The sequence below is a fragment of the Ischnura elegans genome, chromosome 2 (assembly GCF_921293095.1).
Source record: "Ischnura elegans chromosome 2, ioIscEleg1.1, whole genome shotgun sequence".
NCBI lineage: Eukaryota > Metazoa > Arthropoda > Insecta > Odonata > Coenagrionidae > Ischnura > Ischnura elegans.
The window spans coordinates 109,616,304-109,632,124 of NC_060247.1; the positions used below are offsets into that span (position 1 = coordinate 109,616,304).

Here is a 15,821-nt window from a genome sequence, read left to right on the forward strand (position 1 = left end):
TTTATGCCAAACGCCATCAGTCATAAAAATACAATTACATATATATATGAAGATGTTGGTGAAAATGACAAAATTAGAACTAGAGACTTAAAAAAGTCAGTAAACTGAAGAGAAAATTATTCTGAAATAGAAACTTGTTATGAGAATTAGGATTCAATAATGTTGCGTTAACGCAACGCGGGGGATTAATGGGTTAAACGGTTATTGTTGTTAGTCCAGGAGCGTACCAAACCAACCCCTCTTCGTAAGACCTTTTCAGTTTTATCTATAAATTTGTGGACGTTTGTTTCGACGCGAGGGACACGGTCAGCGATCACGGGTCGGGTCCGTCGCAATATATACCTATATATATATAATTTTAGTTATCAGCAGAATAGCCCAGGCGAAGAGAGCATCCCACCAAAAGAGAGACCTGCTTACAGCGGGAAACTTAAATATGGAAGTAAAGAAACAATTCATAAGAACCTACATCTGGAGTATGCTCCTATACGGAAGTGAGGCATAGACAATGACCGCAGCGGAGAAAGCAAGGATAGAGGCCTTTGAAATGTGGTGCTACAGAAGAATGATGAAAATCAAATGGATCGACCGAGTGAGTAACGAGGAAGTCCTAAGAAGGGTAGGAGAGAAGAGAAGCCTCATGAAAACCTTAATAAGAAGACGGAACAACCTTATAGGTCACATCTTGAGACATGATGGCCTGATGAAGACAATCGTCGAAGGGCAAGTGGAAGGCAAGAATGGAAAAGGAAGACCTCGGACAAAATATATGGAACAAGTAAAGAGAGATGTGAAAGAGAAGAAATGCGTAGGTGTGAAAAGATTAGCTGATAGGAGAACTGAGTGGAGAGCTGCGTCAAACCAATCCTAGGATTGTTGACCAGTGATGAAGATATAATTTTAGAAATCAAACAAAACACGAGGTTACAGAAATTCGATTGTATTAAATCACAAACATTCACTCACAAAATTTATTCACTTACCCAAATAAATTATTTCTTAAAAAAGTTAATATCCGTATTCTATTGGGTGAATATGTTCATTATCTTGCATACCTATTGGATATGAACATAGCGAATATCCGTGAGAAAAGGAATCATAGTTCGTCGTGGCCTTCGCTATCAATAATTTCTTCATAATGGGCGCCACAGAGTCTTGAATTTTTCATACCATTTATAATGGCCAACACTGCGTCGTGATACTGCGGCATTTTTTCCTTCATGCACTCATATCCTTTCACAATATCCCTGCAAAGAGGGAAACAAATTTAGAATATAATGTCACATGATTGAATGAATTTCAACTCACACGCGAACGGTTGATGCGTGAAATCTGAATCCCTAGAGGAGGGATTTTAAGGAAAATTGAATATGTAATGGTATTCTTTCAGAGTGCGTCGGCAGCATTGGTCATTATTCACCACACTATCCAATATGCGAAAAAGGTAAAGTCAAATTTAATTCTGATAAATATTTAACACCATAATAATGTGCACGCAGCTGTCTTAAGAACGGTAACATTGAGTTCTGAATTGAGAATGATCGTTTATTTTAGATGAGGATTTTCCTGGGTTTGTCCTTAGATTCTCATAATCGCCGCTTACCGGCACGCTAATCCTTCGAACGATGGATGCGATGCTTTGATGCTATGTATGTAGTCAGGACTCTTAGTAGAGGTTTCACTGCATTCCCCAAACGTCCTTAAAAATGGACCTAACGTTCCGGGACGAAGTACTGTGAAAAAAATGAGGCCGCAAATTAAACACGAAGGAAAAGTTTCATTTCAGTCACATATATAGATTAGATAATTATTAATCCCACTAACAATAAGACTTACCATGCATCAAGTCCGGACGGCATAAACTTGACATATGTAACTCATATACCTTGCCTGTAAACTCGCATAAATCTATGCCCATGAGGGGATATTTACATCTGCGGAAGCATTCCATCGATTCATCTAGTATGCTGAGGATAATAATAAATGCATGATTATTATTTCACGCCATGAGTGCCGGAATATTTACATGCAGAGTAAGAACGTAACCTGTGTAGAGGTGTTGAGATTCATAATGTTTGGCAATTTGGGCGTACTGCCTTTGGTTTAAACATGGTTAAAAAGCTTGTGTTTAAAATATAACTTTACGTAATCAAACATTACCATACGTCCAATTATAACAAGAAACGGCCAGCAACAGAAAATTTATTACCAAATACCTATAGTCTGGGATGGTCTGGAGTGATTGGTATCCCTCGGCTGGGGCTCATGAGGTCCTCCCCCGGAAAATTTTAGGATGTTGCATGCATTGCACGGGAAAAGTTTTTATCGCTTTTCTGGATCATAAACAATTATAAAACGTAGTGAAAAAAATAACAACTTCTTAATAAAAACTCTATGATAAGACTATGAATCTCACAGCTTATTAAAATATAATAATGTACTTACTATGGTTTTATTATCTATTATTTAGTGGATTTGTTCTTTGTAAATGCACTGGTTCATACAAAATCTCTATGATAACCTTTTCAAATAGCCCTTTCAAAAAGGCATTAGGTTTTCTTTTATCTTCTGACACTTGTATTTTTTTATGCTGTGACGGTACGCGTTGAGTTTTGCGTTGAGTGTTATATGAGTATCGCCGCATCGGTTGCGTCGCCAAATAGACCTTCCGGCCGAGATTCAACCCCCCTTTTTCCTCCCCGCTCCCTGCAACCACCTCGTGAAAAGTAATGCCGAACAAAGAGAGGCGAGAAAGAAAGGTGACGCGCTCCAAACACTCAGAGCGACTAAGGACTCCAACACAAGACAGTGAGTAGACTACTGAGAAGATATCTTCGAAGGGAGGGATCTTTATGAACTTTTGCATCGGCGATGATGGTTATTTAATAGAGAACTAATTTAGTAGCATTGGGATGGCGTGTCGAGAGACGACTCAAAATTATTTTAAATAGCATTAACAATTTATTCACAAATTAAAAAAAATAATTGAATAACCTTTGACACACGTACAAAAAAATACCCTGTAACTACTGATGGATGATATGACAGATGATTTATGAAACAAATATGAGTAAAGTAAAACATGGACTAATCACCCTTTTATAAAATACAGATATGAAAGCAATAATAACCCTTATTAGAAATATTTACAAGCTCCTCGTCTTTTAAAGTAATTGTCTTTAGATGAACAAATGACGGGAGATCAATGATACAATAGGGAGTTTGGACTCCGCACATAAAATTTGGAGTGGAAGAACTTTCTACTATAAAATCAGTTTTTTTGACCCGTAAGAACTTATTTGACCGCAAATTTGAGCATTGAGAGCTAGAATCAAATCGCCCTACTCTAAACCAGGTGACGATTTTTTTACGATTAACTTTGAAATAAAAATCACTTCACCTTTTGATGGAGACAAATGGACTGATTTATGATGTTGCCGAGGCGACTGAAGGCAACACTCAACAATTTCTAGTAAGATGGTGGAGGGAATGAGAACGTGGCCGTGATACTTAAATTCTTTTGATGAGCAGCGTCTCGGCAACTTCTCGTCGTCGCTTCCACGGATGGGCCCTAAATGATGCCGACACTCGGCAGGGGTACTCGTTTCCAAATGGCTGATGTCTACGTACGCCTCCGTACCACTCCTCACCAGACCGTATGTTTTTGAATCACGTGTTGTTCCCTCGGTCTGTCACCGACCTTCCTCTCCCGTCGATTACTCAATGTGTTGTGCTCCAAAAAGCCCTCACAAAGGATCTTGTTGTGTATGTTTGTGTGAGTGACTACTTATTGAGTGCAAGTGTTTCCACAGATCACTGGCTGTCTGTAACAGGTCCGTTCTGTGAAGATTCCCGGTTTTTTGTGGAGCAAGAATCCCTAGTGGAGGTCCCTACAGCCCCCTCAAAGGATCTTGTTGTGTATGTCTGTGTGAGTGAACGTGTGAGTGCGTGTGTTTTGGGCTTTCCGGTTGAGAGGCTGGTGTTGGTCCCTGCGGGGAATTTCTCCCCCTTCCCGCACACCAACGCAGTAACTTTTCTGACTTGCAAGGTGGACGAGCAGGGAGAATTATACGGCCAATTAAGAATTTCTTCTTTTTCTTTAACAAGGGCGGTAATTCAAAACATCGCGTGAGTCGTCTCTCCAACAATACTCGCGTAAAAAATTCATGGGATAACATGGGATCAAATAAATTAAAAGAAATGGACTATGCGATCGTTATGTCACAATATGTTCACATTACTCTGAGAATGCACACACTGTAAAGCTGCTAATGAAAAAGTAGAATTTTATAATTTCTAAGAAACCTTGACTCAAGTTATCTGAGTCTTTTTAATTACACATTTCGCTTCCTCTTCACGATAGGCACGAGCGTTTGCTGGGGCCTCGTAAGATCGGGATCCTTGGTGATTGCCGATTAGCCGACCTAGCTAGACCGCCCATGTCCGCCCAAGCTTTAAAATCGTTTCAGTTGGCGCGCCTAATTTACGAGAATCTTCGTCATCTGTTCGGATCACTGAGTAAAAAATGACGAGAATTCTCGCCACCCTTAGGTAAACAAAATGTCAATACACAAATAAGTTAAACATTAAGTGTATGAATATAAATTATTACTGTGAGCTTTGACTTATGTGGTGTATTTAGGTAACTTTGCTCCTGACGATATCTGACATTAAAATCTCTACGTGACAGTTCGATAGCATAACATCGAAAATCATGTAAAGAAATACTGCAATATTTAAAAAAATGTTTGCCCTGGTAATATTTGAGTGCCAATTTGACTTATAACGGAAGGCTCATCGATTTAAATGCCTGGGGTAAGGAAGTAGTAATATCCGAAAAGCAATGAAAATACTGTTAATAATGATATAAGTGTGAATTTTCACTTCCAAGCGAAACGATTCGGTTCCAGTCATCATGTGATAAGTTCCAAAGAGTGGACATAACGGAAAATTAAATCCTATTGCAATGGACATCCAACAAAAAGACGAGAGTTATTATAACCATTCAGAGGAGGAAAAAAAGGGTGGACAGGATGACAAAAAAGAATAATATTTATTTCCACATCTGTATGAGTGATGAAATTTTGAAGCTGAAATCATTCAAAGATGTGGTATTTGGATAGTTAAAATTTAATTTGCACCTTGAGCTAAAATGAAATTACTTTAATTAATGTTCTGGGTGCATAGTGCATACCCCTTTGAGTGAAAATAAATAGAATTCACCGCCATCATACGCCGGGAAAAAGTGAAATCTTACAAAATAAAATCACATTTTGAGTTTATATTAAGTTAAAAAACAACTCTTCGAGTTTGATTTCTGCGAATCAAACGGGTCAATTTTCATAAGTATAGCACACATATTCACCAGAAGAAACCCAACCTTTATCACTTATAGAAGATGTCTTGCAACGTCACAACAGCCACTATTAAAACTAAAAATACCAAAGTTAAGTTAAGCATGCCTTCTCACGAAATGATGGTGCTGCCAACAACAAGGGGATGTCTTGTCAAATGGCATGACAAACGTTCCTATATTATTTACCATCGAATAAATTATTACTACTCCTAATATCTAAAATAAAAATATTGTACATTCTAGATGGATGACATTCCAAAACTTGAGACGTTGGATTAGTATACTAACCTGCATTTAATACTGCAATAATGGCATGGGCTATCAGGAATCCAGTCAAACGGATCTCTCACAGGCTCTCTCAAAAGCGCTCTCACATATGTATCGTGGAGGCATTGGTCAATGTCAGCTTTTATCGTCTGTGAAAAAATATTTCCCGAAGATAGAAATTGTTTTCCCGATACCCCATTAGTTTTTTTCTTAACTTTGAGCGAAATAAAAACATTCGTAAAGACAGTTTTTCTGTAAATAACATAGAATTCTTCGCCCGCTGAATGCACATTCAGCTATCTTTGGGGGTTAGAGTTTATTATTTATGAGTCAAAATTAATGATTTTTAAAATTAGCTACGAGCTGGATAACATGCTTCAATCAGTGCGAAATTAACTCGTGGTCCTACAAGTTGGATAACGAGGCAGCTGAAATCAATCTACCACCATACATACGATGTGCATGACATGGTGTAACTGCTGATTTCCCAAGGCCCAAGTGCGATGGAATACAGGAGAGCATTGTTTGATTGTTTCATAGTTAAGTTCCTCAAAAATTTGTGAAAAATAATCCTGCAAGGTAGGCTTTTGGTTTTCTTGTAAGGAATTGATAAATAAATATCCTTTTATTTCTATATGAAAACAGTTACTTCAAAAACACCGCGTAAAAATTCGAGATAAATTACTTAGGATACATTACATGCGATAGATACTCTTATTTCTTTGAAGGAAAAACGTGATATACTGTTTCCGGAATATAAATTTCATAAGCGACATACTGGTTTATTCACTTACCATCAGTGTTTCTGGGCTCCTATTCTCGGATTTAATCACTTTTAGAATATCGGCAAAGGGTTGATAATCAGTAGCGAATATGAGTGCTGGGAATGTGATGCAAGCTGCCACTAAAATAAAAGTGAGAATATTTATACAATATTAGGAAATTCAGAGAGTATGCACACAAATACCAGAGTTAATGATGAGGATCTCCTTGCCGGGGGTTTTGGGGGTCGTACAACGAAAGGTTGTAGGAAAATTGTTAGCCCGAAAATTGATTTTGACGCCATTCTGGTTCCTTAAAACTAGGCAATAGTTAATCTTTAAAAGCAATTTTGCAAGAAAAAACTAGTATACGAAAACTGTGTATTCCAGTGACAATAAAATTTAATAATATATAATGGTACTGTTATCTATTTACTGAATTTGTTGCTGCTTGAAGCTGCTCTGAAATCTATAAAACCTCTAAAGCAATCCTTTCGAATAACCCTTTCAGGAAAATCATCGGGTTCTCTTATATCTTCTGCCGTCATTATTTATTTTTTTCATATATATTTTTATACTATGCTGTGAATATTGCAACCAATGAAAACGTAGAATTTTAAAATTGTAAAAACACTAAGGTTCTAGCAATACGAGTATTTTTTTATTACACCTTTCATGTACCGTAAACGTGGGTTACTTTGGCGCAAACTGAGAAAAAGATACAACGAACTCTGATTACCTTAAAGAAACAGTTTTTTGACTGATTCCAACAGTCTCTACTTGGCTGCGGTATTTAGCTTTTAGTGGTGTGTTCCAAGTATTTTATTGTTCATCACTTGGATCAGCACTAGTAGTTTTCTTTTCTTTGTGCAACCACGTGCTGTTCTGTGCTCTTAAACTTTTGTTCGTGACAACAGCTCTAAATCTTCTATAAGCCTGGGAAGGACCTATTTATTAGCTCAATTTAATACTTTAGACGTTGGTATAGTTAAAATTTTAATTGCTAATAAGATTTTTATGTAAAAATTTCCTAATAGCAACAGGTCTCCTTACCTCAAAATTAAGAGCTACTTTGGCCCAGAATTTTTCTGGGACAAATTAGGTTGTACTTATGTAAAACTTGTTTTCTACCCTTTACGAATCCTTTAAATCCATGTTTTTCGGTAAACTTCTTTTTCGTATTTGCCGCCGAGTGGTGCATTTTGTTTTAATTTTGTTTTTTGGAGTGTGTTCGCCGTAAGAGGGCAAGAGGTTCTCTTTATTTTGATCCTCGAGACGAGGAGACAGATGTTTGCAAGTAGTTGTAAAGGACGTGTGTGCTTCGAACATCCAGGAGAACCTGCCTCAAGAGAACACCCGCCAGCTCGCCATGTCATTGACGCCTCCGAATTTTTGTAAGTACCATTCGGCGGCACTAAATTCTTATACAGTCCACTTTTCACCTTTTGAGTATTAAACACATGTTGTGTTCTTTTGCATGAGTCAAAGTGTGTAGAAGGCCTACATTTTAGTTTTTCTTTTTTTTAATCTGTCCTGTTTTCGGCCCTTGTTCTATAACTAGTAGAACAACGAAATGAAAGTATAGAAACTTATAATGAAAAAATATATCATTATATAATTTTATGGGCCAATTGGACCGATATATTTGTATGATATTTAATTAATTAAAATGCAACAAACCTACCTGTGACCAACATGCTCCTCTCTGGGGTTCAGAGGTTAATCTACGGTACTTTTGTTATATTTTCATAGATAAGGATTAAAAAAATTAGCTAATTTTATTCGACTATTTTATAAATAAATATGGAAAAAATTTAAAATAAGTCAAAACTCATATTTTAATTCCCTTTTTTTATTATCTTTAAAACAAATATGTTTAACTTAAACCGCTTATAAAATGTGCGTCCTATAAAATATATTGATTTCCTCTTGAATCAAGGTCTTTATTTGGTCCTAGCTATTCTTACATTGTCTTTAGCGGGAAAAATCGACTTGGTCCAAAGTAACCCAAACTCAAGAGTAACATTGGCCCAAGTAAAAATATTTTTTTTAATAAAAAACATTTAAAATAGGTGTTTAAAACTATTCTCATTGTGTGATAAAGACAGTCTACATTGGTTATAATGTTATAACGGCCTGAAAAGTTACAATAGAAAAATAGAAGAAAAGAATCTTAAAAAAATCTCTGGAAGTGGGTCAAAGTAGCATTTTTAGGGAGACATGGAATACATCAACCGATGGAAAACCCGAGAATCTTTTCTGCAGCTGATACGCCGAGAAAACCTAAGATCAAAGTAGCCCGTGTTTACGGTACGCTAATTTTAATAATCGATGCGAGTGTGTGGGGGAGTCTTAATCGCTGGGCTCTCGGCGATCGCCGACCAGCCGACCTGGCTAGAACGCTCCTGCATACACATTCATTAAAAATGGAGTCGTAAAAGCATTACTGTATATTGTTAGTGGGATTATTTCAATCCGTATTATGATACACAAAACATGTTTTGAATAAAAAAATAAACGTTTTTTCTTTCTCAAAACTTCTTAGCCTAGTAACACCACGGTTAAAAAAGTTTCTTCAAATTTTTTTGTAACCGTATATTTTACAACCATTTATGAATTATATGTTGTATTTTAGTCTTTCCCGTAATTCAACACCATGGCTCTTTTTTTAATGATATCATATCTTGTTTTGTATAATTTATAAATGCATTGTAGGCTACCTGTAGGTTTTTTTACATCGCTTTTGTGCGAAATGGCAGCAATATTTCATATTTTGATATTGTAACTGAATATTGACCAACATCGTATGAAAAAAACAAGTAAAAAAGGTGCCATCATGTAGAATACTGGCGTAATTGAAGTTAAAATATAATGAAATTTATTGAATTCAACTTTTGTCCCTACACTCACATAGCAAACAAGTTCTTTATTATCTCCCGCCAACAGCTGTACGGAGTAACTCAGTTAACTAAGTTTTCAAAATTAATTAAAATGTAAAAAAATCATTCGTTTGATAAATAACGACAAAGTGGTTGAGCTCCAAACCAAAAATATCAAAGTCACATAATAAAAATTAAAAAAAAAAATGTACAACATTAACATAATTTGGGGAAACCGAGTTACTCCGCTCAGCCATGGAAGGGTTAAAGAGTTACACAATCGGAATTTAATATATGTTTCGACACTCACATTTTCACCCCAAAAACGTTAAACATCACTTTTCGCAAAAACGTAAATTTTTATCCAAATTACGTAAATTGAAAAATTCTCCCTTTTCAAACGGCTGTACATGGGAAAATGAAGGTTTAAAAAAAAAAACAATTTTTTTTTCTGAATCATGCATTTAATAACATGTTCAACGAATTAAAACTTCCGAAAACCCAAATTATAGAGGATAATAAACAATAAAGGTCCGTTTTAGTATTGCAATACCAGGTGATACCAAGTTTACCGCTAGGTGTTAACGAGTTAAAGCAAGTCCAGTTATGCTCGTCGTTTATTTGCGATTGGTTCGAGGATTAAGAGGGAAGAACCCACCCATCCTACGACACTGAATTAACATCTCTCAGTATGACGCTGATAGAAGAAGTGGTAAGCGCTAATATTTATTAAAAAAAAGCGATCCTTATTTTAAAATACGGGAATGCAATCGCTGTGAACTACTCAAAAAAATAATAATTAGAGTAGGCGAGGTGCATCAGAAATTAGCGTTATCCCAGTATCCATTGCTAATCGTTATAATAGTTTGGCGAATGAGAGAGGGAGGAGGGTAGGAAGAAATAAAAATAACATTCTAGATGTTGCCATATCAGTTACTCCATATAACTCGAATGTCGTGGCTTTGAAGCAGACATACTACAAAAAATTCACCAGGAAAATAACGATATGGAAGGAATTCTTAATAGTTAATTTTTTTAAATCAACAAAGGACCTGAATATCATTTAATATGACTCGGAAAAAGCACTAAAATTATTTATAACTTATTATTGATAACTAAGTTATTGCTCTTATCTTTCAATATGCGATCGAATTTTTGTAAAATCTGAAGACGAGAAAAACCCGGCACGAGCGCAATCGTAAATGTAAGCTGAAAACAACCAACAACATTGGCAGTTCAGGCCACCTTGACCACCTTGATGGTAACCAAAATGGTAGCTGACGCAGAAAATCTTCTCACTGAATTGTAAAATTAAATCGTTACGATCACTATACTCTGTTCATTCTATTGTAAATACCATCTCTACGCGGATGACTTCCAGATTTATTGTCATACGGCAGTATCAGATCTATCTTCCACCATAACATTAATCAATAATGATATCCAAAGAATAGCTTCCTGGATGAGGAAAAACCAACTGCAACTCAACGAAAAAAAAACTAAAGCTATTATATTTGGTCCTAGACATCTTATTACTCAAATTGATGAATCCGCTCTTGGAAAAATTCAATTAGAAAATCGTGTAATACCGTACGAAGAAACGGTTAAAAACCTTGGTATAATATTTGATAAGGAACTCAAGTGGAAAAAACAAGTCCATGTCACAAAACAGAAATGTCTGAGCATACTACATCAATTGTATAGAACCAAGAACATAGTTCCGCCCAAAATTCGAACCACCTTGGTTCAGTCACTAATTTTTCCTCACCTTGACTACTGCTCCTCTCTGTTTACTAATCTCTGCGAAGAAAGTAACAACAAATTGCAAGTAACAATGAACTCTTCAATGCGCTACATTTATGACCTAAATAAATGGGATAGGATATCTGATACTTACGTTCGATTACGTTGGCTGAAACTAAAACAGCGTCGTTTATACCATGTGATCCTGCTTGCCTATAAAATTTTATCCACTCGTAATCCCGTTTACCTAGCTGCTAGATTTACCTGGAAAAAAGATCTACATGCAGTACCCACTAGGAATCACTCCGTAGATCTTCACATCCCTCAACATAGCACACTTCACGTAACTAAATCCTTCACAATAATCGCCTCTAGAGTATGGAACTCCCTACCATCCAAAATTAGAAATACTAAATCAATACATGCCTTCAAAACCCAGGTGTACGATATCTTAATAAATAACCCTAAAATGCTGTCTGTCTAAAACTGATTGAAGTAAAATTAAAACGGTGTTAAATCGAATGGCTCTAACATATGGTTGCAGAAAATTGAGTGTAAAATTATGTTAAATTTGAGTGTCATACTAAGTTGTTATTTACTTTTTTGTTTTTTTTTTAATACTGTTTGTCTGACACTATTGTTATATTAAATTATCGCCTTGATTTCTTGCGATGGTTGGTCAGTTACTCCGCAGTATGATGTTTTCCCTAGTGTTGCTGTTGTTTTGCCGTATTGTCTGTGTGCTGACGGCGGTTTACAACGATTAAATGTTTTGTATTTCTTTTCATTTTTTGTTTTTCCTTATGAATATGATGTCACCAAGGAGGGGAAACTAAAGTATCTCCATTTTGGAAACTGTTTCTCCTTTCGTTGGTATTGTTTTTGCCTAATTGTCTGTAAGTTGGCGGCTGTCCGCAACAAGTGTATCTTATGTGTTTCTTTTTATTTTTTTTTATTTTCTTTTGGGAATGTAATATCATTCTTAACATGTGAAAGTTGTGCAATTGTTTTCTCATGGGCCACAGGCCCACGAAATAAACGAATTTATTATTATTATTATTATTTTATCTCTGCGGCTTAGCTGGTGTTGCCAAAGCAAGTGGAGATGAGGGTAGGGAAAGTTTCTCGACATGTGATCTCTTTGCCAATCATCAAACCGTAGGCGTGGCCTCAGTGAGTCGCTCTCAGACCTCCGCCGAGTGAACATCGTGAATCAGCTCGTGGAGCAGTGATGCCAAATCTCACGCGTTCTCCTTGTAAGTATGCCTTCCACCAACGTTCCCTCATTCAGCGCGGTAGCTGACAATGTCATGGGCTTCTGTGAAAGGATTATCCCCAATGCCTTCCAAATGAGTTGGTATACTGTCTCGGCGCCGAGGCCAAAATACCTGTGACCACCGATGACTCACACGTTTTCAGTGACAAAGTAGGGCGGCAATGTACATTTGGCAACATTCGCTCCTCCTCTTTCTCTCGGAATTACCCCTCCCCTATCAACGAAGCCATCCGAGAGTGTCCGGGTTCTCACGAAAGCTCACCCGCAGGCATGAAGTGAATAGATTATGAGTGTAGCGTATCCAATGGTAGAGAATCTCGCTTGGCCTTGAAAAGAACCACCAGACCCCATAAACCAAGGGAAACCGATCATGAAAAGCCGTTAGGAGGAGCATGCATTCCTTATGCAACCACCATTTCAGGGAAAATAGGAAGAATTTTACATAGGCACAACCCACATGTGATCCATGAACGTCCTAAAAAAATTAGTCATGGGCACTATCGAAAGGAGTCATGGGCACTACCGGCCGATATTTTACCGGCGAAGCTCTGCCTGCACACAAGCCGGAATTTTACCGGCCAAACAATCACTATATTGTAGTGCCATTGATCTGAATCCTTCTGGAAAGTGAAAAGATGCAGCTAGAACTGAAGGAAAACGGCTGTTAAAAATTCGGTGAGTGTGCAATAGGGTGCCTCGTTTTGCCACTTTTTTAGGAGCGAATCATAATACCCGACAAAAGTTGCGTACCCGGGTGGGTATTACATAAATGATTTTTTTTAATCGGTTAATATATTATGTTCGCCATTTTGTCTTGAAATTTCGAAATTTTTAACAAAAAACGTAAAAATGTTAATAATTTGAATTTGGTTTTAGCAAGCACTCATTTTTTCCAATGGTGTATAACATTGGTCTTTCTTTGATATTTTAGACCAAACACGACAGCTCTATTCCTTCTTATTATCGAGAGAATTACCTTTTCTCGTATCTCCGAAAGCAGTTTTGTGTGCAGGCAACCCGCAACACATGTCTCATTTTACGCTACGCATGCGATAAATGACGCGAAATAGAGATGTTTTTTCAGTCAAAAACGTGTAAACCATGTCTGAAGTTGTCGAGGGTAGTCACTAGGATGAGTGTATGCTCTTTTATGCCATCGTCGACTATATTGACCATATTTTCGTGTAAGAAGATATCACTGAAGATGGAAATTATCATACGGGATTCACCATGACGGTTTTACTATGTCCCTCAAGGATCAAATTCACCTCGCCTGCGGTCAGAAAAGGGATTTATTTTAGTATGATGTAGCAAATGTAGATCTCCTCGCTCACCTGTCCAGAGAAGCTAGCCATGCGATCCAGATCCAGATCCAGAGCCCATCACGTGGAGGTGGCTGCAACTTGGGCTCCTCCGCCTCCTCTACCCAACCTACTAGCCAACGTTATGCAGACCAGTTTATTTGTTCTGAATCGTCACCGTGCGGAAATATTGTGAAATTTTGAGATTTAGATGAAACTTTGGCAGAACTTGCCGTGAAATCAAAGTGGATCTAATGACGCAATCCTTGGCGTTATTTCTGCATGCATGGGAAGCCGCTTCGGAGATTAGATTCACTGTCCGTTCCACTGTTATTGTGTAGTGGAGATATACGGTGAATGACTATTCTGGCGAAGTATTGTCAGGAAGTGACTGTTTTTCAACGAATTCTTCATTTGATATATTCCTCACAACTTGTAGCTTGATATTAGTAACATCGGTGCTTTCCCAATGAATCATTTCTCCATAATCCATGCCTTCAAAATTCAAATGGGAAACAATTTTGCATCTGATGCCATAATTTAAATTACCTGCTTCGTGATATATAGCTCTTAGAGTTTAAATTTGTGCCTCCTGTCGGACAGTCAGTCGACGATCACTTATCACTATTACAATATTTTCTGGGAGTGCAGGAAACACTTTTGTTTGGATGGATGAATTAACTACTGCTTGGTGCTTCCTTGGCAAGTATCTATATCTATGAATGGTCTCACAAACATGACTATCATCATCGACGAACGAAGATTGAGTCCTGATCCTAATTGCATCACTACGTAGACCTTTTATATAAATGTTAATATTTCGAACACTTTATTGCTAGGTTTCTTAGCCTAAATGTATAACCTAAGAACTGTGTCGGCTGTGGTCAACCAACGGGCTTTATTTAGTTTCCCAGGAATCATAGTGACTAGCCATTCTGGACATACTCCAGATGTAATGGCTTGGAGTATCTTGACTACTTGAGTACTGCAGTTCCTCATTAAGGTTTCAGATTTCTTCTGGGCTGTCATTTAACAAGTCACAGCTTATGAGACACCACTGGGAGCTTTTCATATTCAGGCAGTTTTGAAACTATGTTAGCTGTGTATTAATACGGGCTGGAAAAAGCGCTTTCAATGTGGGCGGAGAGAGGTTGAAAAGGCGACTGAATGAGCTGCAGATGGCAAATAGAAAATTGCATAGAAATTTTCCCGACATTTCTTCCAGTTTTCGCAGGAAACCACCATTTCAACCCGCACTGGTGTTCAACCCGTCCTTGCCAAGAACTATATTGCTTAACGTTATGACACTATATTGCTCTTGAACTATAATTCCCGCTTTTAAAGCTGTGTTCAGTACAGTGGATGTAATGTGTGCTGCAGTCCCCCACTTACGCTATATCTCTGGTGAATTATGGCAGTCTTAGTCAAGTCTAATTTGACTATGGACTTTCTTTTTCTTGGTTTGGGGAATGCCACATCCTTAGCGCACCTCTCGCCACGGTTTTTCTCATCAACCTGAGTATCCTCAAAGTATTCACTTTCATTCCAAAACGAAAACTGTTGATTCAGATGATTTGAGTTTAGGCCTCTCATTTATATGATTACGCTCAGCCCTTTCTTGAATTTTTTGTGGTAGGGATGTCATTATTTCCAATTCGGATTATTCTTCGACATCGATGTTCCACAAGGAAACTGGTACTCCAGGATAGAAACATTTTTTTTATGACAAACACAATTGGGAAAGTTGGCACATTTACAGATGGATATATCAAATAGCTTCGTCGCCTATGTAGTTAAAGACTTGAATAAGTCATCCTATGTTTTCTGAAATACCGTTTTACTCCATAGGATTTAATTTGCCATATGTTTTTCATCAGGGAGCGTGAGATCAGTTGAAGTACTGTGGTTTACGTAACTACTAAAATAGACGCTTTTTTCCAAAAGGCAAATGCCTCGACAGAAACTTCAGTAATATCTTCTTACACGAAAATATGGTCAATATAGTCGGCTGGCATAAAAGAGCATAAACTCATCCTAGTGACTACCCTTGACAACTTCAGACATGGTTTACACGTTTTTGACTGAAAAACATCTCTATTTCGCGTCATTTATCGCATGCGCAGCGTAAAATGAGACAAGTGTTGCGGGTTGACTACACACAAAAATGCTTTCGGGGACACGAGAAAAGGTCATTTTCTCGATAATTAAAAGGAATAGAGCTGACGAATTTGGTCTAAA

At 37.3% G+C, this 15,821-nt stretch overlaps 1 protein-coding gene across 1 annotated transcript in view; it reads right to left on the bottom strand.

The window, feature by feature from the left end:
• Nucleotides 1-953: 953 nt before the first annotated feature.
• LOC124154349 overlaps nucleotides 954-15,821 on the bottom strand; it is a 54,570-nt gene continuing 39,702 nt past the window's right edge. Inside the window, exons 2-6 of the mRNA XM_046528023.1 lie at nucleotides 6,418-6,527; nucleotides 5,645-5,772; nucleotides 1,837-1,967; nucleotides 1,604-1,733; nucleotides 954-1,247 (exon numbers count right to left, since the gene is read on the bottom strand). Of these exons, the coding sequence (XP_046383979.1) occupies nucleotides 1,097-1,247; nucleotides 1,604-1,733; nucleotides 1,837-1,967; nucleotides 5,645-5,772; nucleotides 6,418-6,527 (650 nt within the window). The 3' untranslated portion in view covers nucleotides 954-1,096. The remainder of the gene's footprint in view (nucleotides 1,248-1,603; nucleotides 1,734-1,836; nucleotides 1,968-5,644; nucleotides 5,773-6,417; nucleotides 6,528-15,821) is intronic.